Raw genomic sequence first — 25,451 nt, forward strand, 5'->3', positions numbered from 1 at the left:
GTGTGAGTGTGTGTGTGAGAGAGAGATAGTGAGAGATAGTGAGAGATAGTGAGATAGTGAGATAGTGAGAGAGAGAGAGAGAGAGAGAGAGAGAGAGAGAGAGAGAGAGAGAGGTGAGGCGGGTTGAAGGAAGAGCTACGTACCACGTGAACGCGCCAGCCAGGAAGTGGTCTATGCGCGCACTCAGTCCAGGTTTGGCCGGACGGTGTTTTCGTTGGAAGTAGGTCTCTCCCTCTCAGACTCCATGACAGCGGCAGACTGAACGGTTTTCTGTTTGTTGTCATTCGTTTGAATTTTGGGATGGAAGTAGTTTAAAGTTTCCAGAGATGGGTCCTGGATAAAGGAAGAACATTCCAGAAACGCCGTGGACTGCGGGGTTTCGAGGGCACCGAAGCAGCGCAGCGGCCCGCGGCCGTGAAGGAGCTTAGCAGCCGGTAGTAGCAGAAGGAGTCGCCGGCCATTGTGTGTCAGCAACGGATTTCTCACCGCGCGGAAGCCCCGTAAGTCTCCCGTTTCGATGCTGTGATGAATTTGGCCTGTAAAGCTCAGACGTGTGTCAGGTGTCACGACATGTTGCGGGGGTGTTTGTGTAGAGTAGACGGACACATGAACTCAGCTAGCGTTAGCATGGATGTGGCTAATGACATTAGGTGCTTCGAAGACTGGGGGAGCGTTTGATTTTAAGACCCGTCCGGCGCTCTGCTGGAGCACAGATGAATGTAGTGGTCGAAATGATTAACTGAAGTCAGACTAAAGGCAGAATAAAGTCATAACGTGGCTGGTTATTTCCAGGCAGCAACGACAACACCGCTAGATTAAACCCAGTGTATTATTTAAATTAAACTCTAAGGTGTCTCCCACCAACCGCACTGTCCCTCACTTCCCGCTGTAGAACAGGCACATTAAATGAGGATTTGCTGATTCCAGTAAACGGGTTGAAAACCGATTAATGAGCCAATCACCACATCTTTTATTTGCTCTATAGACAGGCAAATATACAGTCCGTGTGAACAGACACATGTAAGCCGCCGACACGCGTGTCCTGAAATAAACGAACCTCTGCCGTCGGCTGGCTAACTTACCCGCTATCAAGCTAACGTCTCCAGGGACGGGACGCTGCATTGTTACGCGTGTAATAGCTATTTCAATAAACACTGTTCGTGATTAAGTCTCTATCCTGCGCTGAATGCCAATAAAATGGCTGATTTGTCTGTTGTCCTTTGTTTGTCATTTGTCAAGCTAGCAACTCGTAGTTGCTATGCTAAGGAAACGAGGCAAGGCTTAGCCTCGGTCTAGTTCGGCTAATATTATGCGCAACTTTATGCTAACGCCTCGTTTACTATTATGGTTTTGATTGTGGTTAGCTTTGAGCAGTGAGTCGCCCTCCTTCCAGCTGTGGCCATGCGTGCGTACCCGTGTTTACATGCAACAAACGTAGCAAAGGCAGGTTGCTATGATCACCTGGGTTGTTTCACATTACAAACAATGATCACCAGCAGTTTGTCCTCATGATTGTCTCTCTGTCTAAACTGCCTTAGGCCCCCTACCCCCGGTAGCCTTCCTGATTCTGTTCTGGGAGAGTTCAGACAAGTATCATCGCCAAGATAGCTGGGCCAGGCAGGAAGAGGCACACCTCAGATCCAGACCCCAGCAGCGATAGTGATTCCGGCGACGGGCGGCCTGTTAGTGCCAAGTGCCTGAAGATGGCCAGCAGCGGTGGGACCGGCATGGCTGGTACCGAGTCAGCGGGCCGTCGCGGTGGGGCTCAGCAGAGAGGAGGAGGAGGCGGCGGCAGGGACGGCTGCTCGGACCTGTCCTCCAGTACTAGTAAGAAAAAGCAGAAGGACAGAGCCAACCAGGAGAGCAGAGAGGCCAAGAGGGCAGCTGCAGCCGCTGCAGCAGTAGATGGGGTTATCGCTGAAGTCAAGAAAGGTAGGTAGATCTACACATATTGTGCACTGACAAATATTTGTTCTTGATACATTTCCAGATTATTTGTCAGGTCAGCATTCCCTTTATTTTGTTGTTCAAATATATTCATAAAGAGGTGGAATAATGCATTCTAACTACACTGCAGTAGAAATGTTTTAGTATGTAATAAAATAAATTGATTGAACCTTCCTGATAGTTCAGCTCAGTTGTTTCCACTTGCCATAAATTACACTGCATTTGACAATTGTAACACACATGTATCTGAGAAGCAGAGCAGTGTTACCTATTAATTATCAAGACTGTGGCGCCTGCCATTCAAATTTGTCTCACCACAGTTTCATAATGAACCAAAAAGTGTTTTCACACTTCTCATAACATACAAGACGTGCAAGATATATGTATCGCAAAAGACTGCACAGACTCCGCTGCTCTCTCTGTGCGATTTTGTGTCTCACTCTCATTCTCTCTCAGCTGACAGTTTAAATGTTGATTTGTTTGAAATGACACCACAATATCTTAACTGATCATCACATAACTATCGATAATTTTCTTTATGAGTTGACTCTTTCTTCAGAGCAGCCATCCCGCTTGCTCCTTTTCTCTCTCTGGCAACTTAGTAAATGTATGTGGAGCTAGAGGAGATTGCGGAGCCCTCGGTTTGGTTTGTCGCAGTTGGCGCAGTAACAAGCATGAATGATAAAGTCAGAGAGGAGCAGTATATCACTGACAGAACCACTAAAAACTGTCAAAAAAAACCTTTCACAGTCAAGCTATGTATGAAAGACCCCACATTAACACTATAGTTGGACTTAGTGGAGCTGTGCATGGCTCTCTGGTTTCTGCCCCAGATTTGGCGCCTTCTCCTGGCTGTGGAGCTGTCCTTGGTCCCTGCGTCCGTAGCCAGGGACTGTTAATGTTTATTTATTGCTAGTCATATTGTCATAACGATATTAAACAACGTTATCGCATATCACATGTTTTTCTAATATTGTGCAGCCTTAATCTCTAACTGTTATGCTCCGTTTCTGCATTGAATAGCTGTGTGCAGCACTTTTAAAATTCTTACAGTCCACACAGACAGTCAAACCTCATAGTTTCCACTTCTGTTGTGTGGATGCGCACAAGTGGCATCCAATACAGCTCTCTCTCTCATGTGAGAAGTTGTTTTTCACTCTTCAGTCCTTGTACCTATCACTCACAAGCTGTTGCGTGCATTAGCTATACTTGTGTACATGCACTAACCCCCACAACAGCCAAATAAATATTTTATTATATCACAGGTGTCCTGGGAAGTTTGTCAAAATTATGCTTACATTCACTGTCTCTCACTACAACGTATTGTGCGTGTCATTGAGGTTCCACAAATTCATTGAAAGGAATACCTTCTGCATAATAAGCTGATTTTTGAATATTTAATATCGTGCATTGTTTACATCCATACATACTAGTTTGCAGGCTCGTTCATCTTTCTGCCCTCTGTTGGTGCATTATTCTGCATCTTTCTACAGTAATGCTATGAATTGTCTTCAGCAGATTGTGACAGCAGGAAAGTGTATTGCATTGCCCATGTTTTCTTGCATGCATGCATGGTGAAAATCCCCACATTGTGTTTTTATGAGCGTGTCCCTCTTTTGCTGGGAACACACAAACATGCAGGGGAGGAGATTTACATCCAGTTGCTAGTGTTGTGTTGACATTGCAAGAGGGATGCTGATTGAAAAAGAAAACGTGGATGTAAACATGCAGTGTTTAAAAAAAAACAACATTACATTATTTTTGTAAAAAAGTTTACAAAAATGTTTAAGAGGAAAATAAATGGTAACAATATGTTTGCTTGACCTCAAGAATACATCCAATGTGTTTTGGTGAGATACACTGAATATAAATTGAAGTTTTCAACTACTCTGAATATGATAATTGCAAAAACAGGAAAAGCTGGCTAGAGAAAGCTGTTATGGGTGTGTTATAGCTACAAAGTACACACCAAAATTCTGATGTCATTGTGTTGCCACATATTTATAATATGAATTATACATGCTGATCTTTAAAAATGTTTTACATAATGCTTTGAAAACATTTAATACAGCTCTGGAAGAATTTAAAGACCACTGCAACATTATCAGTGTCTCTATCAAAATAAAATGAACATTTTCTCAACAACTGACGATATTTCCCCTGAAATGAAACTGGAACCGGAATGAAATGGCTGCCACATATCGAAATGCAGATTAAAGACAGTTGACCACTTTGTACATACTGTACTACTCAGTTATTGTGGGATGTGTTTGTCCAATCAAATTTGTTTTTCTTCTCTTTGGACTTAAACTGTCTATGTGTGGGTGTAGAGGACAGCGTTCCTTTAATACTGTTTTATGTCTGCTATTAAATTGCTAGTGGCTGAATATGCACTTTATTGTTGGAAGAGGAGAGTATTCGTACATTGATGGACATTTTTTTTCTTGTTTGAAAGCACCCCCACACTGGCACTTATCAAGGACATATCAGTGTTTCTTGGGTCTAACATCTACCTCTAGTGGTGGAACTCAGTAAACCCTGCTCTCTTGTGCTTAAAGATGAAGCTAGACATGATAATTATATTACATGTCCTCTAGAGTATTTAAAGTTGTAAAGGGTTGTGCATAATCATTACAGTGTCCATCTTTGGATCCACTCACACTTGCAATAGTTGCAGAATATGCTGTCTTCCCTGAAGGTTTTCAAATGGAAAACAACCTTTATAGCTCACCTTCATTTGTCTTGCTCAAACATCGTTACAGTAATGAGATAGAAATATAAATTATGGACTCAAACTTAAAACTGAGGTTCTTCTTGTTATTGATATTCTTGACATGCTGCTTCATCCCCGGAGGCAGAAGTGCTGATGCTTGTCATATCGCATTTCCCATAAGTCCTTGACCAAAGAGGTATGTTAACAACACCATCTCATACAAGTCTAAATCCAGTGATGATGAAACTTAACGATGCAAAGCAGGATTACTTTAATTTGTGTGTTGCCACAGCAGTACTTTGATAAATATTGAGTGCCTGCCAATACAGTGTGTCTGTAAAGTGTCTAAAGCAGATTTAAACACTCCACTCTGTATGGAAAAGTGAGTAAATTGCCACATATTGTGTTTGTGTGACTTAATGGAAGCTAACCTGTTTCTTGACTGGTATTTTTCAGCATATTTAGATCAGAGGTAAAAAATTCAGCTTTAATAATAGATCTTAATGTTGATGACACTATAATGCGGACACAGCACTTGATAATTAGCCAGGAGCAGCTCCAGTGAGGATACTTGACATCAGATTCTCAGGCAGATCCTCCATCCTGCTGGATTTTGTGTGTGTTGACTTTTTTCTTGCTGAATGTCACAAGATGGTGTTTATGAACAACATCATAAACTAGATGACTTCTTGTGCAGTGAACACCAAAACATGAGAAGACGGGGCCGTGTTTTGATTATTCTGCAATATGTAACGCTAGTACATAAGCCTTGATTTATTGGCACTTAACTGTGTTGTGGTCTATCTTTGTGATCTAAGTACATTCTGTTTTAATGTTGGTATGGTATCCCATGAGGCAGCTGCATTTGTGTTGCAGGTTTTCAGCTTTGTGCTGATGTGCTATAAATCTAATGTCAGCCCCTGATCTGGGAAACTTGTGTTTGTCATGATCATGAGAACACCCCCTTTAAACCAATACTTAACTATCAGAAATCAGATCTAGTGTTATATGTAGGATATTCTTACAGGTATGAGAAAGGTTTAGGGGATTACATGTCAGTACAGTCTACCTGTTTAATACTGATTGAGATTTGAAATATCTCAAAACCATTCATATGCACTTACTGTGAGTTTGAAATGTAATTGATGAGGCTGGATAAAGACAGACACTTTGCAGGCTACATAGTGTTAAAAAGCTGATTCTTAAGAGGTTGTACATTCATTTAGCAGAATTACCAGACGTTTGACAATGCACGTGCACCTGCCACAACAGTTTCAGATTGACGTTTCTCCTCCAACAGATATCTATTTAAAACTGTATGAAGCAGAACATGAAACTTTGAATTCAAGTAAATCAAGGGGTACATTCTAAATGCTGAGCTCTTCATTTGTTAAATGTTTTTTAAAAGATTAGATTACTAATTGAACTTAAACATCGTTAGGTATGTTTGGTGACTGGTGTTATTTGAACAATAATTACCTCCACCAAAGATGTTATGTTTTCACCCCTTGTTGGTTGGTTAGTTTGTTTTTTGGAAGCAAGATTAAACCATTAACCACGGCACAGATTGCCATTAAAATGTAGTGGAAGGATGCAGTATGGCTCAGGGAACAACCCCTTACATTTGGTGTGGATCTAGATCAGGGGGTGGATTCAGGTTCAGGAACATTGTGAGATAGAGCATTAGTCAACATTTTCTTGATTTCTGAGAATAATGCATAGATCTTAATGGAAAAAAAATCAGGCATGTTTAGGGCACTGAAATTTGGTGAAGGTCCAACAAAGAATCTGGATATATTGAATCTAAATGTGGGTTCAATAGGAGACTGTTGAGCTTTGGCAGAGCTATTAACCATACTGAGTGCCATTGTAGTTATGGAATAAATGTTTAACAGTAATTAGTATTTTATATTTAATATACTGTATTTCTTTTATTCAATTTCTAGTGGTTATGATAACCTTTTTAACTTTAGTTGCAGATAGAACTGGTGAATGTGTTATTTTTTCTTGTGGCAGTTAAGAGCCCTCTAGCTTCTGTCATGTGAACCTGCGCAAGGGGCTCAAAGTATTTTATTGTGTTAATAATGTTTACATCACGAATGTTTGTCATACTCTGTTGTAGTAAGTCATGAGAGTACACTGTGGTGTGGCTCCCTTGGGAATCCAACAGTTACCATCTGGAAGGGATTGGGTGTTGCTTGACCTTTCTGAAGTTATTAAGTCAGCGAGAGAGAGAGTGAAGGAGTGAGGGTGGGAAAGTTGAGGCTCCTTTAGTTGTTCTTGAAGACCAAATGGAAACACGAGTGTGTGCATGATTCATACGTGACGATTTTTGCCGGCTGGGCACCTATTCTTGGCACACTTTCTTTTGTCTGGTGATTTTATTTTATTTTAAGTTGTTGCAGCAATTTTAAGATCACAATGAAAAATGGTATGTTCATTTTCAAATTTTTCTTAGTTTCTGCCTTTGATTGAACCTTAAAGTTTGTGTATGTCCTGGTGGCATGTTTTTCGAAATAAGCCAAACATTTGCTTCCATGCCAGAGTTTGTGAGGCACGGATAATTTTAGTCCGGTCTGTGATTCCTGAGATCACTGTACTGTCTGCTTCAGTCTGTCCCTGTGTGCTCTGGGCTGACGCTGAGCCTATGAGTGCAGTGGTATGGCCTTTGTGAATGTGTTTGCATTTCAGTGTGTGTTTGTAATATCTGCGGGTAGCAGAGATGTTCACCATTGGCCTTACTCAAAAGCAGTTTTTTGCCTCATGTACTTTTTTCTTTGGGCTTCTGGCATTAAAAGATTTTTTATCCAGATTTTATCTAGATATAATTTTAACCTGATCAAATTTACACCAGATGATAATTTGTGTTTCCGGTGTCCTCATTGTGATCACAAAGCTATCTGATTGCTCTGTCAAGCGTACGTCATCCTGCTGAAAAAACAACAAATATAGACTCCATCCATATGTGTTTTGAACACCCTGAGGATTGTGGAAAGGACTCATACATGTTTCACCATTGATTTGGAACAGTATTCAATTATTTTCACTCTTGTAATTGTTCTTTGTGGTTTGGTATCACATTATTTCTTGTATTAATTGCGGGCAAGATGCTTCACTTCACTACGTCTGGAGATCACAGTCTGATCAAAAACACATTTTAAATCTTTCTATTCTAAATTTTAGAAAATTAGATTAGAAAATTAAAATCTGTCCTCAAAATGTTTCTGTAGTGTCATATTTGTAATGGACATGGTGTATTTTGTTATCTCTGATTCGTTCTGTGCTTTCACATTGGTGTGATTGTGTTCTCCTTTGTGTTTTTCAGATGTGTTTGTGGACTGGAAGCAGAATGTTAATGAAGTAACAGTAAGGCTGCGCTGTGGGGAGGGGGTGCAGAGGATAGAGGACATCAACACCACTTTCTCCGATACACACTGCCACGTGCGCTTCCCTGGTAAGTCATAGTAAAGCATGTAACTAAAACAGCAGTCGGCATTGGAGCACAAATTAAGAGAAGTAGGTTCAATTATATTCAGATGAAATCACAAAACAAGAATGCGCAGTTGATGTTAAGGCCTTATTGAAATTTGAATCTGTATTTGAGAGATCAGATCGTCAGCTATTTCCCTTTATAAATTTAGCCATTCTAATGAATATTTCAGCAAATCCCAATATATTTCATCAGGCACAAATATGATGAAATTGTGGATGAGACGCAAACATTTCAATTGGCTCTCAAGGGAGAATCGGGCAGATGCTGCAAAGTATATACATGCATGTGTTGAACGGTTCTAAATGGGTTAACTCCATATGCCTTAAACAAGTGTGTTCAAATCTGTCTGGCATGAATAAGTAGTCTTTTTTTGATCATTTATATTGAGTTTATGGGTCCAGTCCAGCTCTAATAACATCTGAATGCATGGTTTTGTCATCAAGATGGACGACAGTGGAGCTGCCAGTTGCAGGAGGAAATTGAGGCCTCATGTAGCAGAGTCCAGTACAAGGAGAAGGGAGGTTTCCTGCATGTCATCATGCACAAGAAGATTCCCTTTCACATATGGCCATCGCTTAAGGTGACTCCCATATGATTAGAGGATTTCTTTTATGTAGTTTGTCCTGACATGAGTTCATTTGTGTCCTATTTTTCTATATAGTATTTTATAATTTCATTTGAATGTGTCATTTTAGTATTGACACATTAATATCCACAACTAAAGGTGGCATTCACACTGTACAGGATCTTCAGCTCAATGTGCTTTTGGGTAAATGAGAAAATGGTTTTGCTTCTTTCTGCTTCAGTCAAACAAGAAGGAGAAGGAAAAGGAGGCAGCACCTACCGAGACCAAAAATGTCAAGGACCTGGAGATAAAGCCGGTCGCCTTGGAGTCATCCGAGACACCCAAACTGTCCACCCCGCAGCCACAACTTCATCCCTTGCCTCCCTCCTTGCCTGCACACAGCGAATCAAGACTTGGTGGTGGAAAAGCTGAGCGGGGGGTCAAGCGCTGTATGAAAAACAAACCAGCGTGCGACAAGGACACTGTGGACACTGTAGGGGTGAAAGGTGGAGCCAGAGATGGCTTAGCCACCACCAACAAGCCTGTGACCGAGCAGCAGCCTCAGGAACCCAGCGCCAAACGCACCATCGTACACCAACCCAAGACCACTAATGAGGCTACAGCATCTGCTGACAAGGACACACAATCTGTCAGGTCTGATGGTAAAGCTTCACACACACACCTGCCCGCTGGTCGGAGCCCACAGACACAACGCAGGGATGTAAATAACAGAGCAGAGAGACTCCACAGTGGTCAAGAGCAGGAAGCTGGAGCTGCTGTCGCTGCTCCTGGCCATACCAGCAACACTCAGGTAAGAAAGCTCCAACTATGTTGCATTCGTGTAAGATGCTAAAATGGATTTTTGTAATTTTGTTGTCAAAATTTGATAAAAGGGATGGTTAACTGAAAAATAAACTTACCACTATGCTGATGTAGGGGTCAAGTGTTTGAGTTCCAGCCAAAGTGACCCCTTCTTCCAATGTTATAAAACAACAGAAAAAACATGCTTCCATACTGCTCATGTGGTGTCATCCAAGCCCCTGACTTTCATATCCAACATCATCCTTTTATACTAGGGTACATCCTGATGTGAGGAAAGAATTTAGTCGGGGGGGGGACTTGCCTCGCTCCGTCAAATTTCTTTCTTCAATTATTTTTCAAATTCTAGGTTGTCTCTCTATTCTCTTCTTATTCTCTTCTTCCAACAATGATTAATTGATTTCAAAAACCCGTCAATGATATGAATATGTTTAATTTATTATCTAGGGCAGCAGGGCTCCATCTGATAGGCCGGTGATTTTTCTGGTGTGTCCATGAGAATGTAAACGCGCCTCTGAGGAGGATATCAGAGGACATTTAGGCTTAAAACACGGTGTAAATGACACTGTTTCAACTCGAATATAAATGTTGGGGCTTGCTGACACTTGCATGACATCGCATGAGGAGAATGGAGGCATTTCATGTTTTTGGTTGCAACACTGTTTACCTCTGAGACTTCAGAAGTGTTTTGTGGACTCAAACACCCACCCCTCCGTCGGCATAGTGCTGAGTAGATAATGAGTGAATTGTCATTTTTTGGGGGAGCTAAAATCAAGTGGAAACCCTTGCGGAGTTCGCCTTTGAATCCACTGCTCTCGGATATCCAACTCATCTCCACAACCTCTAAGACCTGAGAGAGGGAAAATTCCTCTCTGGAGGATTCAAACAAAATTTGTTTGTTTTTTGTTCAGGTGGAGGAGAAACAAAACCAGTCGCCAGACAGGTCTGCAGCAACAGCACATGGCCATGAAAACCAACCAGCAGCTCCCATCAGCACCAGTGACTGTCTAAAACCTGTCTGCTTCAACAATGAAGTGGAACCAGAGAAAAGTCCTGTTCAGCAGGAAGCTGAGCAAGAAACTCCGATCCGCCAGCAGCTCAGATCAAGAGAGACGGAAACCGTATCAACTGTTGGCATGGCTGCCAAGCCAGGCCTGTCACCTAGTGCTGCCCAGAGGCAGAGCAGCTGTGACGGAGAGGAGAAGAGGGACCAACCAAAGGAGGAGCCCTCTCTGGAAATTAAGCAACAGGAAGGTGTGTTGAGAAGGTTGTGATGTAGAAAGCCTTGGGGTTGGATTGTAAGTTTTTGTGTTGAAGTTGTGCGTGCATGTGTGTAACAACCTTCAAATAGCAAATACCTTTGACCCTAATTTTAATCCAAGATGACTATCTTTACCGAAAATTATAATCCAGACACATTTTCTGTTTTTGTTTTCCCTTTTTCTATTAACATTATTATTTTTTAAAATATTGCACTGACAGATTAACAGTGTAGATTAAGCTTTAAAAATGATCATCATAAAATACATTGTCGGTACGGACTTTATTCATCATTATGACAGGAGTTTGCTGATATTTACAATTACTTTCTACAGCCCCAGAGCCAATGGTTAACCTACAATTTGTGAAGAGTGATTCGTATGAGAAGGGCACCGATCTGATGGTGGTTAATGTTTACATGAAGGGGATCTGCAGGGAAACAGCCAAGGTCATCTTCAGGGAACAGGACTTCACCCTCATCTTTCAGACATGGTAGTAAATGCGTTTACACATTAAATTGAAACTGGTTATCCAATTATTGTCCCTTTTTTTTTTGCATGTTTTCATGTCATAAAACAACCACTGAATAACATATGTTCTCCTGTATCGTCCTCTTTCAGTGATGCCAATTTCCTGCGGCTTCATTCAGACTGTGGGCCCAACACAGTTTTTAAGTGGCAAGTCAAACTCAGGTAAGAGCTGCAGTGTCTGTAGTTGACATCCGGTTGTACAGTTGGAGAGAGGAGAGATGTTTTCAGTTTAGTTGTGTGAGCCGTAGATCAAAAAAAGTGTTGTGCCAGAACTCTACTGCTGCATTTAAAATAGATTGTTGATTGACTGATTTGACCTGGTATCACAGTTAGCTAAGTACCAAGCTGTTTCTTTTATTGCATACTGTTATTGCTTATTTTTATTGCTAACTTGACTCATGTGAGTTGACCGAGACATTAGTCTTGCATTTGGAAACTTGTGATCAGGAACTTGATCCAGTCGATCAGTTTGTCCTTTTAGGCCTTAGGTGCAGCACACAAGTTTAAACTGAATGAAATTCAAATCAGTGTTGAGAGCACTGACCACTGTCATAGACTTACCTTTATCAATTGAAAACCTAATTTTGTAGATTACAGCACACTTGTGATAACAGTCTGTAACATTTTAAAGCACTTTCTGAATAAGAAGGGAGTTCATGTTTGTATGAAGGATTTTATTGAAATGTGAAAAAGCAGCCATGTGCAGTAATATAGAAAATTGTGGATGTGATGCATTGAAATGCATTGAGATGCATCGTTGGGCATTCAAATCGTTGACTTCTGAATCGTATTAAAATCGTGAGGCTAGTGAAAACACACACCTCTATTAGAATTAGCTTTTATCAACATAGACAGTGGTTCCCCTTCCACCATGTTGAAGCACTATGTTTCTACAGTAGCCCAGAAGAGACACACCCATCACTGGTTCTATAGAGGACCTTTCAACTAGGATACTCAATAGGATTTTTACAGAGGATTGCGATATGAAACCTTGCTGTAAAAACTCTTTTACACCAAAATTTGTGGATAAATGCAATTGACTAATTTCCAGTAGAGGAGTTTGCCTTTCTTTTTTCCCCCAATGTATCACGTTTGTTGTCCAAATGCATTGCAAACTGAGAAGCTCTCATTGCTTGGCCAAATCAGTGTGTTAACCTGGGTGTCACGTGTCCATTGGTCAATCTCAGCCAATTAAAAAACGTGTCAACTGCAGAGTCATTTGACCCGGGAGTGAATGCAGATTGTTTCCATTCCCATTGCAGACAAAAGTCAGATGTCGTTGGGTTTTGAGTTTTTTGACCAGTGGAAAAGGGGCATCGGATACCACTTTATTTTACACACCTGGCTTTTCAAATTCCAGTTATTACAAAAAAACGAGATGTGTCATAATTCTATTCATCTACATATTAGTTTATCAAGTTAGACTTTTGTGTTTTTAAAATGAACTGTGTCAAAAGAATAAATATCAAACCTTAGTTAGTTTTACCTCACTGCCCTTTGTCTTTTTATCTGACCTGTGTATTTTTCTTCATCCACGTGCTTCAGGAACCTAATCCAGCCTGAGCAGTGCAGCTACTCGTTCACCCCGTCCCGGCTGGACATCACCCTGAAGAAGAGACACAGCCAGCGCTGGGGGGGTCTGGAGGCCCCTGCCACACAAGGTCTGCTGCCAGGCTTCTATTTGTCAACACTGTAAAGTTTTTCGTTTTTCACGAGTGGTGAAATAATACACTATTGCAATAACATTCTTGAGTGGCTTTTCACACACGCACTGAACTCTGCAGATCCTCCATATTTTCTCCAGAGGTTTGAATGCAAATGTCCAAGTAATAGGCTCCAGATTATCTGCAGACTTTCTCTGCCTGGCCTCCTAGCATAAAGTCCATACAAATTCAAGAGAATTCGATTTGAGAACATTGCCGGGGACCCCCGGCTGGAATCATTGTGAGCAAGTAGGGGGGTTGATGACGCTTTTAAAATGCTACAGACTTAAAAATGAAATCACAAAAAGAAAAGGTCTTGCGATGAAAAAGCAGTGTCATACGGGTAGAAGATGAAGATATGAAGAGTTTGTGGTGATAAGAGCTGAGGCCAGTGACTGCGTTGTGAAGAAAATCGGAGTCGATCACTCCCTGCCTATGCCGGCTTCACGTGGCTGCTCCATCTCTCGCCGAGATTTGTTACTGTTTTGAGCACATGTGTGCAGAGAACCTCCGACTGCGGTGTGCATGTATGAAAGGCAAACTATAGGTAAACAAAATTCTCCGGACTTTACTCGCAGGTCATGCCTGAAAAAGGCTTTGAACAATCCCAAACATGAAAATGAAATATGAAAAGCAATGTACACTACATAGACCTTAATAACTTGTAAACTGTATTTTTTTAAACTTCAGTCAGTATGTCAACGTCAAAGAGTCACTGTGGACTAGTTTTCCTCACACAGACAGGTGACCTGTATGTCTGAATGTTTGAATGAGAAGTTGGTGTGGTGCCATGGTATGTTTTCTTTGTGTGCGTGCGTTTCAGTGGCTATCAGTGACAAGAATTTGAACTCTGTCACTTAGCCAGTAAGTAGATATGGGTGCCAGTCTCGTCTGTTAGACTTACGTTTGTTGCAGGCTGTGTGACCCCAAGATTACTTGAGAGCTTAGGCGTGGTTCGAAATGCAATTGGATGAGGATTTCTTTTCTTTTAACACTTATTCAGGTGAGCTAAACATTCAAAGACATACAAAATAGAAAAACGTATAATTCAATATACTCAAAGAAAAAAGTTTCCAGTGATAAAAAATGAAGTGTGTTCACGTACATTGTTGGCACACTGTAATCTTGAGACAGATAAAAGGGATTGTGCTTCCTTCCTTCCTCCAACACAAACCTGTTCTGAAGTCAGTGGCATAGTATTTCACTCTTGTTTTAAGGTACATTGTCAAGAAAGTGATGCACAAATACACACAAGTTCCTGCTTGGGCACAAAGTGATACTGTTTCCTCTTCAGAGAAGAATTCTTTTATGTCCTGTAAACTCAGCCTCTCTAATATTAATAAGCCAAGTTGGAAGCGTAACCTGGCTGTTAAAGTGAACAGGTGAAGGCACACTGATTGGTTTATTGCTTATCAAACATTTTGTATGTTGTTAACCTAACAGAGTGGACAGGGACAAGGAAACAGCCTTAATGCACTTGCACTATGACCGTAGATTGGTAAAGACTTCCTTTTTGGCATTTCTTCTAACCAGAACTCCATTCTCCTTTGTTGAAGGTGCAGTGGGTGGCGCCAAAGTTGCTGTGCCCTCAAGTCCTGCCTGCATTGAGAAGAGCCAACCAGGCAGCAGCCAGCACAACCTCCCAGCCAAGGAGGAGCCTCCAAGGGTTGGGGAGGAGAAACCCAAGGCCTCGTCCAGAGTGGAGGATGGTGGTTTGGATAACGTGGCTTCTCGCACAGTCTCTGAGCATGTTGCTATTACCAAGCCAGAGCCAACGGTTACTACGGTGAGTCACAAAATAAATATTCAACCAAACGTGTCATTTGGATGATGAAAGGAAAACACTACAGATTTTTCCAGTGTACTTGGTCTTGTTAGTTTGGTAACTTGTTATCATTATCTAATTAGAAGAATGGGTGTGTGTTTATATTTCCTGTCTCAGCCTAAGCCTACCTGCATGGTGCAGCCCATGACACATGCACCTCCTGCTAGCAATGAGCGGCACGAGGAAGAGGAGGAGAAGAAGGTGTGCCTGCCTGGTTTTACAGGACTGGTCAACCTTGGCAACACCTGCTTCATGAACAGTGTTATCCAATCCCTGTCCAACACCAGAGAACTCAGGGATTACTTCCATGGTAACTGCTGTTTTTGTTGACGATTCTGAAAAAGTCAAGCTCCTGTCGACCAAAAATAACATTCTGTTATACTTATGCCAAAAAGAAACCCTTTTATTTTATAAGGAAGTTAAACATGTGTTATTAATGTTTTTGTGCACAGATAGATTAATAGTGTTGTGCCACATTGATTCTGGGGTTAGTAACTTATATTAACAGCTACAGTTTCTGCAATTTAAGCATTTAAAGCATTGAGATCATTGCTTAAAAATCTAAATATATATCCACATCAAGTCATTTGAAGTTTTACTATGATGGACAAACAGTGACGCATGAAAAATCATCAATGTCTATGTGCCTTGGGTTGCTGTCTGGTTGTGTTATGTTATGCCTGTGTTTTCTGTGCCCCTGCAGATCGAGCATTTGAGGCAGAAATCAACTGCAGTAATCCGCTGGGAACAGGAGGCAGACTAGCCATTGGCTTTGCAGTGCTGCTCAGGGCCCTTTGGAAAGGAACACACCATGCCTTCCAACCCTCAAAGCTCAAGGTACACAAGATTTAGTGTATATGAAATACATTCAAAATTCATCCCCGTATCTTAAGCGACTAAGAACTGATGAACTTTGAAAGTTGCAACACATCTGATTTTGACTCCATGCATCATATTTTCAACATCCCGAAACATAGCAAGCCAGATTGATCAGTGTTTTCATTTCCTGTTTCATTCTTCTGTGTTGTTTGCAGGCGATTGTGGCCAGCAAAGCCAGTCAGTTTACAGGTTACGCCCAGCACGATGCTCAGGAGTTCATGGCTTTTTTGCTGGACGGGCTCCATGAGGACTTGAACCGCATCCAGAATAAACCATATACAGAGACAGTTGACTCTGACGGACGTCTGGATGAGGTATGTGTAGGTTCTCATCTGACACAAATGTCAGGGATATCAACAGTTGTTGATTAGTGATGTGTTCATGTCAGTTATATTTTACACAATCATTCACTCGAGGTAGCAAAGTGAGAGAAACATGTTTTGGGGAAATATTTATTGAGCACCCTACATTCTCATCAATGCTTGGTTGTGTGTTTTGTGTATTGGTGCAGGTGGTGGCAGAGGAGGCATGGCAGAGGCATAAGATGAGGAACGACTCCTTTATAGTTGATCTTTTCCAAGGCCAGTTCAAATCCAAGCTGGTTTGCCCCACATGCTCCAAGGTAAAACATTGCCACAAAATGCTCTTGATTTAGTTTTTGTCTTGTTACAATGATGTCTAACCCGACTAACTGCCCTTTACATTCCTTTTGTTTAGGTGTCAATCACCTTTGACCCCTTCCTCTACCTGCCAGTCCCATTGCCTCAGAAACAAAAGGTGCTGTCAGTTTTCTACTTTGCTAAGGAACCACATAAAAAACCTATCAAGGTAAGATAAAATAACTGATTTCAAGTCTTTGCTTAAGAATTTAATTAAAAAAGGAAAACATCAACAAATCTTACATGTGAAGCAGGTTTTTAATGAACTTTTGTGTATATGTGTGTAGTTTTTGGTTAGTGTAAGCAAGGAGAACTCCAGCACTGCTGAAGTCCTGGAATCCATTTCCAGGAGCATGAGGGTAAAACCAGAGAACTTGAGACTGGCAGAGGTGAGATATTTACAATATTCATTTTAGAGGCTCAACCTCGCCGACAGAAATGTCCATGATTGGACTGAAAATTGGACTCCACTCCTCTCAGGTTGGGAAGAACCGCTTCCAGCGCATGTTCCTGCCGTCCCATTCCCTGGACACGGTGTCCTCCTCTGACATGCTGTTCTGCTTTGAGGTGCTCTCCAAAGACCTGGCCAAAGAGAGAGTGGTTTTGCTCCGAGTACAACAGGTAACAAAAAAACGAATTGTCACTGTACCTTCTACAGCACATTCAAATAAATCTGAGCTTGCAGATATTGAAAGGGCTTTCATTTCCCTCTGTTTGCCCTCCAGAAACTCCAGGTCCCTAATATCCCCATCTCAAAGTGCGCTGCCTGCCTGAAGCCTCCAGTTTCTGAGGAGGACAAGCTGAAGCGGTGCACTCGCTGCTATCGTGTGGGCTACTGCAATCAGTGAGTCCTCCTCTAAAATGTAGCCTCCGGCTCGCTCAACATGGACACCACAAGGAATATATCACTTTGTTTTAAATAAATCCATTATAATTCCCATGTTCTCGTCCTCTCAGGGTATGTCAGAGGACCCACTGGCCCAATCACAAGGGTCTCTGTCGACCTAACACGGAGCATGTGGGCCTGCCCTTCCTGGCCAGCGTGCCAGAGTCTCGACTCTCCTGTGCCCGCCTCACTCAGCTTCTAGAGGGTTACTCCAGGTACATGGTCTAAATTACAGTTTGCTAAACTGTCACTCAGTTACAAGATAAATAAAAATGAGTCGAACAAACACGTAAACATCTGCCAGTTCCACTTTGTGACTACTTTTATCTTATGTCATATTATTAAGTAAATCAAATTTTCCCTTCAAAAGATGTACAGAAATAAACCTTGTAATCAGACCTGCACGCTACAAACATTCACACATACAGAATGTGCAAGTCCCTGCTGAATGGATGTAAGTAAATAATGTGCATTACCGTGTTGTGGGGGTGTTTCTCTCTGGGCAGATTTTCCGTCAACGTGTTTCAGCCTCCTTTCCAGTCAGGCAGGACATCCCCTGAGACATCCCAGTGCAGAGCAGACCTCCCCCCAATGCCTGCAGGCTCATCTGATGGTGTTGGATCTGGTGATGAAGCCATGGGTGGGAGCAGTACTACAGTAGCAGGGGACGTGGAGTTGGAGAGCCCGTCTCTGCTGCCTGAATCCCAGGCAGAGTACGGCCAGGCCTCAGCCCCCCCCTCTGTAGAGGCCCTCTCGTCCTCCCAGACCTCTCTCTCCACTACAAGAACCTCAGATTCAGGATTCTCTGAGCCAGTCACTACAACTTCCTGCTGCTCTCTGGACCCTCATGCTGAAAAAGAGACGTCGTGTGAGAAGGCAGTGCGGCCAGAAGGTGATAATATAACATACAGATCCACCACTGTTTTTCTTTTTGTGTTTTTTCATTCTCTTGCATCAACTTATTTCTCATTCTTCTCACTTTTTGCAGCTGCAGTAACAGGGTACCAGCACCCAAGTGAGACAGCATCAGGTCATGCCAGTCAGTTTTACATCTCTCTGCTGGACTCTAACAACAAGGAACAGAGGCTGGATGAGAAAGGTAGGACCACCAGTCTCTTCTGTAATTTCTATATATGTACATTTTCCAAAATGTTGAATTGTAATGCTCACGTGTCATGTTGAGACAGTCAGAGAGGTGTTGATTTACTTTAATGATGCTCAAGATGGGGCAGTGAGTTTTTCATATACCCATCTCTGCGTGGGATATAAGCTGTTTTTGCTGCGTCGACTCCTACTCCTAGAACTAAAGTTCAACATACCAGCATTATTTTCCTCCTTCTCCACCCCCCCCTCTGCAGAGGACTTGCTCGCTGACCTCCCTGAAGACGTGACCTTGGAGCTGGTATGGAAAAACAACGAACGCCTGAAGGAGTATGTGCTGGTGAGCTCCAAGGAGCTGGACTACGAGGAGGACCCTGGCTCTCTGAGTGAGACAGCCAGGGCTGGTCACTTCACCCTGGAGCAGTGCCTCAACCTCTTCACCAAGCCTGAGGTGCTGGCACCAGAGGAGGCATGGTAGGGGTCTTATTTATCTCGTTTTAAGATAATAAACAAAAATAAAATGTGTCTGTCTCTGTCCGTCTGTTATCTGTCTTGTTTCTTACTGTCTAAGGTAACATTGTTGTAGTTGCATATTTAAAGTCTTAAAAACTTTAACGTTTTTAAGGTACTGCCCAAAATGCCAGCAGCACCGTGAGGCCTCCAAACAGCTCCTGCTGTGGCGTCTGCCAAACGTTCTGATCATCCAGCTCAAGCGCTTCTCCTTCAGGAGCTTCATCTGGAGGGATAAGATCAATGACATGGTGGACTTCCCCGTCAGGTAAACACACATCAAAAAGTTAACCGGACACATCAACTATTTACTCATTCACATTTTTCTAAACCATGTCAATTTTGTTTATTTTAATGTAAAAATGTGTTTGTGATGCAGTACTTTGATCATTGCGTTCACATGTTGTTCTTGTCCTGTAGGAATCTGGATCTGAGTAAGTTCTGTATAGGCCAGAAGGATGAGATGCAACAACCTCCTATCTATGACTTATATGCAGTCATCAACCACTACGGTGGAATGATAGGTGGCCACTACACGGCCTACGCTCGCCTGCCAAGTGACAAGAACAGCCAGCGCAGTGATGTTGGTGAGTGTGCAGTCAATTAAGTTTAACCCCTTATTTATTCATCTGATGCAATTGTTTCATCATCATTCCTTTTTTCACTTATTCTTTTCTACACATCCTTTCCCAAAGGCTGGCGTCTGTTCGATGACAGCACTGTGACAATGGTGGAGGAGAGTCAGGTGGTGACGCGCTACGCCTACGTCTTGTTCTACCGGCGACGCAACTCCCCTGTGGAGAGGCCACCACGCTTCCTTCGGCCCGTTGGCGCAGAGTCGCCCACCGCTGCAGGAGCTACTGCCAGCCAGGTGAGGGAGCCACATTGGCAAGAGACTGAGGGCCTGTGTCTGTCAAAGGGGTGTACAGATTAAATGCTGCAGCAAAGATTTGGATCCTCTTCAAATGTGTATTTTCCTTTATTAACCTTAAAGAAATGTGTGGATTCTGGTTTACTTTTATTTCACACACACAATGATGTTCAAAAGACTTAAACACCCTATTATACATCTTGTATTTCTCACATTTCTACTGATCAAAACACAATATAACAGAATGATAAAAGCAACACTATCTCTTTAAGACTGTTGTGTGATGTGGAATAGTGTAGGGTTGAATAAAAGGTGTTTATAAAAGGGCTGAAGTGTTTTTGAAAATATCCTTACTGCATCACGGTCAATGCAGTGAGTTCACCAGGATAGGGTTACAACATGATGAAAAATATATTTGAATACAACAGAAGCGTGTTCAAATCCACGTTTAATGGATCTACTGCAAATGTGTGTGTCTCCTGCTGGTTAAGAATTAACAGTATTTGGCAGGTTGTAACAGAGAAGCCAGTGAGTTGTGAACCAATGGCTCTTTTTAATTGGTCTTGACAAGAGCTCCCACTCCAGCCCAGTGGGTTCATAATGAAGAGATCCATCACTCACATTGTCTGTTAATCTCAGCTCAATAGAGCTCAGTTGTCAGGCAGCATTAGCATCATGTGACATGTAGTTTTTCAGTGGCGTGTACTGATGACACTGCTTTTATTGTCCACACTATCTTCTCTCCACACAAATGGAAGAAATGTTGCATTAGTTTTTATGGCATAGGTTGTTTGGTTCAACCTTGTGATCCTGTGGGATAAAAGAGAAGAGTGGTTGTTGAAAAACTAAGTTCCTCATACAGCTAAGCTATTAATAATACAAAGGTTTTTTTTTATTTTGTATGTCCAGGTCATAGTGATTGTGTCAACAGTCAACACTGAACCATACACCCTCACGTTTTTCTCACACACCATGTTGCTTTCTGTACAAGAGCACAGTTGAGATTTTATGGTACTTTCGTTTACTCAAATGGGTTTCTCTTAAAATCGTGTGACTTTCCTCCACCTGATTTCTGGAAGATGAGCCTCTCAGACAGCCTCATGTCCTTAATCTATCAACTCAGATGTCAGATTCCTGTAATCGACACATTTGATTGGAATCTGATAGATCAGCTGATCGTTTCTTATTATAATCGTACAATGTGTTAGACCGCACCTTTTCCCAGAAGCTGACACCGGTTTCCGCCAATCGCAGGCCTCTCTGATATGGCGGGAACTGGAGCAGGAAGAGGAGGGGCTTGACGAAGGCCCACGCAGACTGTTCCGCTCTGCGCTCTGGAGGCAGAAAACTCAGAGGAACAGTGAGGAGGAAGACAAAGATAGAACAGATGAGCCGGTGCGACGGCACCGCAGGCAGAGGATGTCGGAGTATCCCGACGATGACTGTGTGCGATACTTTGTTCTGGGCACGCTGACCGCAGTCCTGGCTCTGTTAGTCAATCTGGTCTACCCTCTTCTTTACAAAGCCAATTGATCCTGAGCTGTGGCCACGGCGGTCCCAGTTATGAATGTGAGGTTAGATATAAACTGATGAGGAGGAAGTTAAAGCCAACAGGAAGTAAAGTGGTTCTTCATTTTATCCAATACTCTAACTCAACCCTTTAAAATACTTTTTGCAGCTACTTCACACAGTAGAGTGTTGTCTGAAGAAACTCCCGTAGTCAAAGCTGCAGTAGTGTTATTCTATCAGCACAGTACTGGTGCATTGATAGTAAACTACTGTGCCTCGGTGCGTTGTTTTGACTCTTGCATCCAGCGAACATGTACTTTCCAACAAGCCTGTAATTTTAAGAACCATATTTTTTGTGAAAGAGCTCCCGTTCACTGTCTAACTTGCAATCAGAAATGTATAATGCAAGGTTCTGTTACTAGAACATTTCTGAAGGTCTAGTATTGCAAGTTAGACAATGTGTGTGGGAGCTCTATCACAAGTTTAGACTTACTCGCACCCTGTCCGCAAAATGGATGTGCAAAGTGTTTTTTAGTTTCAGAATCAAATTTTTAACAGTAGTTAATTGTCAGTTGACAATCAGCTCATCTACAACCTTTATAAATTAACTTTATTGTGAATCTGTTCTTAATTAACTTTGAAAAAATAGTTTGACAAAATCTTCAGTGAAGAGACAGAAAAAACTGAATAAGATGCGGTTGAAAACTCAGGAAAATGTTAGTAAGTAGGTATTTAAGTTTCAATTCTTCCTATTTTTCTTTAGAAAAGCTGTGTAGTTGTATATTTATGTGAAATACATATTAGCTAAGTGTAATCACATATATTTCCTGTGCAATAGTAAAGTTACTCTTGAAAGCGACACACAAAGCCATAATTAAAGGCCTTTAGTTTTCATTGCACAACACTGCAGAGGATTGTGGATGATTGTGAGACAGACAAATGGATTATGTCAGAACTTCTGTCTTTTTAAATATGCTGTATAAATTTATATGTGTGACAAAATGCTGTCACAATTTTTCCTACATTTAACACACGTTTAAGTTTCAGCCTAAAATGTTTTGTTAATGTCCAGACATCATGTTATTGATAACCTGTTCCAAACTGTGTTTTTTGGTTTTTATTGAAAATTTTGTTCCGATCTGTTCTTAGTTGCTTTTATTGAGATATTTCAAGCAATAGACTGGTGAGGGGGATTTTAAAGTTCTCGTGATGAATGGTTAACATGATGATGCAGTTTGTTCACAGTCAAGAAACAAGGAGCTACCGTCCACTTCTGAATGTAACCTTTTTACTATATGTTGCCTTGTTTTGAGTGGGAAGCTTCATAGGTTTTCATTGTGGACATAGTTACACCTGTCGCTTAAGCTGCTTTCAGACATGCACTGAACTCTGAATCATTTTCCGACATTTTCCGAATGGGGTTGTTTGTGATAATGCAAATTTGAGAGGCGCAAGACTTTCTCCAGAGTTTTTCCTGCCAGTCCCTAATAAAGACTCTATATAAGCTGATGTGAGAACAAAGCAGGAGCGGGTGTGTTGTTGATGTTTCTAACATGCAACACAGACAAATGGAAAAAAATAGGTCACATGCACACAGAGGATGTAGATGTCTAGAGAGTTTTGGTGATAAGAGCCAACGCTGGTGTAAATGAATCAATATGTTAAATCCTGCTCCTCACCTGAATGCTCCTGAGATGTCTGTGTTGTTTTTAACGCGTCTCACAGAGAATCCCCTGCTGCGTTTTTAATGTGTGAAATACAAACTCTGGAGAGAGTCTGGACAAATGTGGTGTTATGTGGAGTTCCTGTCTGAAAACGGCTTTACAAACTATGTCAATACTGTCTTCTTGAAATACTCTGCTGTGTGATTGTTATTAGCGGCTTTTGTTTTAATTTGCAATCTCCAAAAGGCGTTTCTTATTTACTGCATACGCCAGCCTAAGAATGTACAGGGGTTTTTTTTCTCTTAATGTTTCACACTTGCTCAAACTCTAAACTGTCTATAACTGATGTCTTTTCTCTGCAGTCTTTGCAAGTGAGTATTTAGGTCTCAGGGAAATCTCAGCTCACTTCTGGTATCTCCACTGTGTAGAGCTACCTGTGTTTGCCTTAAATGCTCAGCATAGCACCATCTTTGTATTCTTGACTTGGATATATGCAAGACTGAGGTCCATCTTAGGCATGTGCTTAATATACACTACTGTTGTGATAAACTTAAAAGTATGAAACAGCAGTAAAGAACAGATCTACTAGTCATCCTAGATTTTAGGAGCTTTTAGAACATCTGTCGTTTGTGACTCAATATCAATGGACCTGACTGAAGGATAAAACTACATATTAAGTATTCAATATAGTCTGTTGTATGATGTTAGTGCAACAAATAATGTATTTTATGAGGAAATAATCTCTTACAAGTCTATAATATACTTTTAAATCGATATGTTGTTCATAAAATCATTGCGAGTACTGTATTCAAAAGAAAATGGTAACCTACCTAATTTCCCTGCAATAATGTATCTAGATACCTCTCATCTAAATGCTGCTTTCGAATACATAAAGCATTGTGCTCCTTTTGGAAATAAAATCTCCATCTGTTTATAGTCTTCATGTACATTATTTCAGTCCTGTTAACACCCTGAGTGTTTTCCCCACACAGATGAAAGCTGTCAGAACACCACACCAGCTTGATTTATTGTTAACACTGGTTTATTTTATAGGCCTCTGGTCAGTCAATGTTCGGGACTGACCTGGATCCCGAAGGACCCCCCACGCTGACCCCAGAGGTCCCCTCTGACCTCTTCGCCCACTCCGGAGAGTGTACAGCGCCATCCTACAGCAACATGGAGGAGGTGGACTAGTCGTGATGAGGACTGATGGAACGTGGAGATAAGGGCTGGTGATCCAGGGAGGTGGAAGCTGCTCCTCAGTTGCAGACACATCAGTGCTCATTTCTTTACACAGGCGTCTGAAGCGGCCGTTAAAATGAAGGTGAAGATCTGGAGGTGACCTTCGAGGACTTGGCGGCTTGCGAAAGACCTTCAGATACACATATAGATGTGTACTCAGCACCAACTAGACACATCGTTGATATAATCACATTAATATAGTTACACATTGATAAAGACTTAACAAGCTGTGTTTGTATTTCTATTCATTCAGTGCATATAGTGACTCACAGACAGAAGCTAACGCGTGTATAATCTGCCCCTGTAAGCTGATGGAGTTGATCCTCAACCACCTAACAGAGTTGAGTGGAGCCTGCCAGACTTCCATGCACCAACGCACCTTGCGGTCTGGTTTCAAGCTGAAAACACTGCTAACTTTCACCAGACCATTTCATCCCTGACCACGGCTGTCGTCGATCTGTGGGCTATAAATGGGGAGTTTTGAGTGAAGATTGTTGTATTGTGTGTAAATCTTTATTTGTTTGTGGCGGGTATTCATTAAGTTGGATTAGATTTGTTTCAGCTGATGTAAAGAAATTCAATGTGAGATAAGTGATGACCTGCTACATTTTTGTTTTTTTCTTTTTTAAATCCAGAAGGCACACGATGTTTGATTTGTAAACCTCATATTTGGCTTCTGTTGCTTTGGCATGTTCTTTTTTTTGGTACTTGTTTGGATATTTGAATCCTGTGGATGCAACTGTCAGAGGCTTCAGTGTAAACTGAAAAAGTGCATGACTGCATGTTCATTCAGACTGTATCCCAAGCCCCTGTTAAGTATCCCCTCCCTCTTAAACGTTGCTAAATGTCATTATTTCTGTTTTGCGTGAGTTGTTCGGTCTCACCCCTCCCCTCCTTTCTAATGGTATAATATGAAGTGGGGATCATTAAGAATGCTGCTGTGGATACATATGAATGGTTAATATAAATAAAACAATTTTGAGTATGGCCGACATTTGTGTGGGGGCTATTTTTATTGTTTTAGTAGACACTGTCCAGGGCCCATTCAAAACCTGCAGAGGGAAGTTAGAAAACGTGTTCATCCTACCTGGTTCATCTGCCATGAAGATAAGTCAATGTTTTTTTTCAATAAAATGAAACTGAATTTGCTTTATTTTCATGTGTAGCTTGTATATAAGTTTGAATGATTTACTGAAGTGGTTATTTTTTACCATACATAGCATATTGGCAACTTCAGATGTCTGTTAAGCAACTGACATATTGCAACAAAAGACA

The 25,451-nt window shown here is 41.6% G+C and overlaps 1 protein-coding gene across 5 annotated transcripts; it reads left to right on the forward strand.

Annotated features, from left to right (window-relative positions):
• Positions 1 to 157: 157 nt before the first annotated feature.
• On the forward strand, positions 158 to 25,168 carry usp19 (ubiquitin specific peptidase 19). 5 transcript variants are annotated; one of them, XM_020089142.2, is made up of 26 exons: positions 158 to 500; positions 1,539 to 1,932; positions 7,986 to 8,114; positions 8,597 to 8,733; positions 8,960 to 9,529; positions 10,449 to 10,791; positions 11,133 to 11,289; positions 11,418 to 11,489; positions 12,873 to 12,988; positions 14,587 to 14,816; positions 14,973 to 15,165; positions 15,559 to 15,692; positions 15,890 to 16,048; positions 16,246 to 16,356; positions 16,452 to 16,562; positions 16,681 to 16,782; positions 16,874 to 17,014; positions 17,119 to 17,237; positions 17,351 to 17,494; positions 17,786 to 18,171; positions 18,268 to 18,378; positions 18,638 to 18,854; positions 19,006 to 19,158; positions 19,311 to 19,477; positions 19,586 to 19,761; positions 23,988 to 25,168. In XM_020089142.2, the coding sequence occupies exons 2-26, from the start codon at positions 1,704 to 1,706 to the stop codon at positions 24,126 to 24,128; spliced, it is 4,548 nt and encodes a 1,515-aa protein (XP_019944701.2). In that variant the 5' UTR covers positions 158 to 500; positions 1,539 to 1,703; the 3' UTR covers positions 24,129 to 25,168. The 5 variants fall into 5 exon arrangements, with proteins under 5 accessions (XP_019944701.2, XP_019944699.2, XP_019944700.2 ...); XM_020089140.2 differs by having other exon boundaries at positions 167 to 500; positions 21,016 to 25,168; XM_020089141.2 differs by having other exon boundaries at positions 169 to 500; positions 14,593 to 14,816; positions 21,016 to 25,168.
• Positions 25,169 to 25,451: the final 283 nt, after the last annotated feature.

The sequence above is a fragment of the Paralichthys olivaceus genome, chromosome 6, assembly GCF_024713975.1.
Source record: "Paralichthys olivaceus isolate ysfri-2021 chromosome 6, ASM2471397v2, whole genome shotgun sequence".
NCBI classification, from domain to species: domain Eukaryota; kingdom Metazoa; phylum Chordata; class Actinopteri; order Pleuronectiformes; family Paralichthyidae; genus Paralichthys; species Paralichthys olivaceus.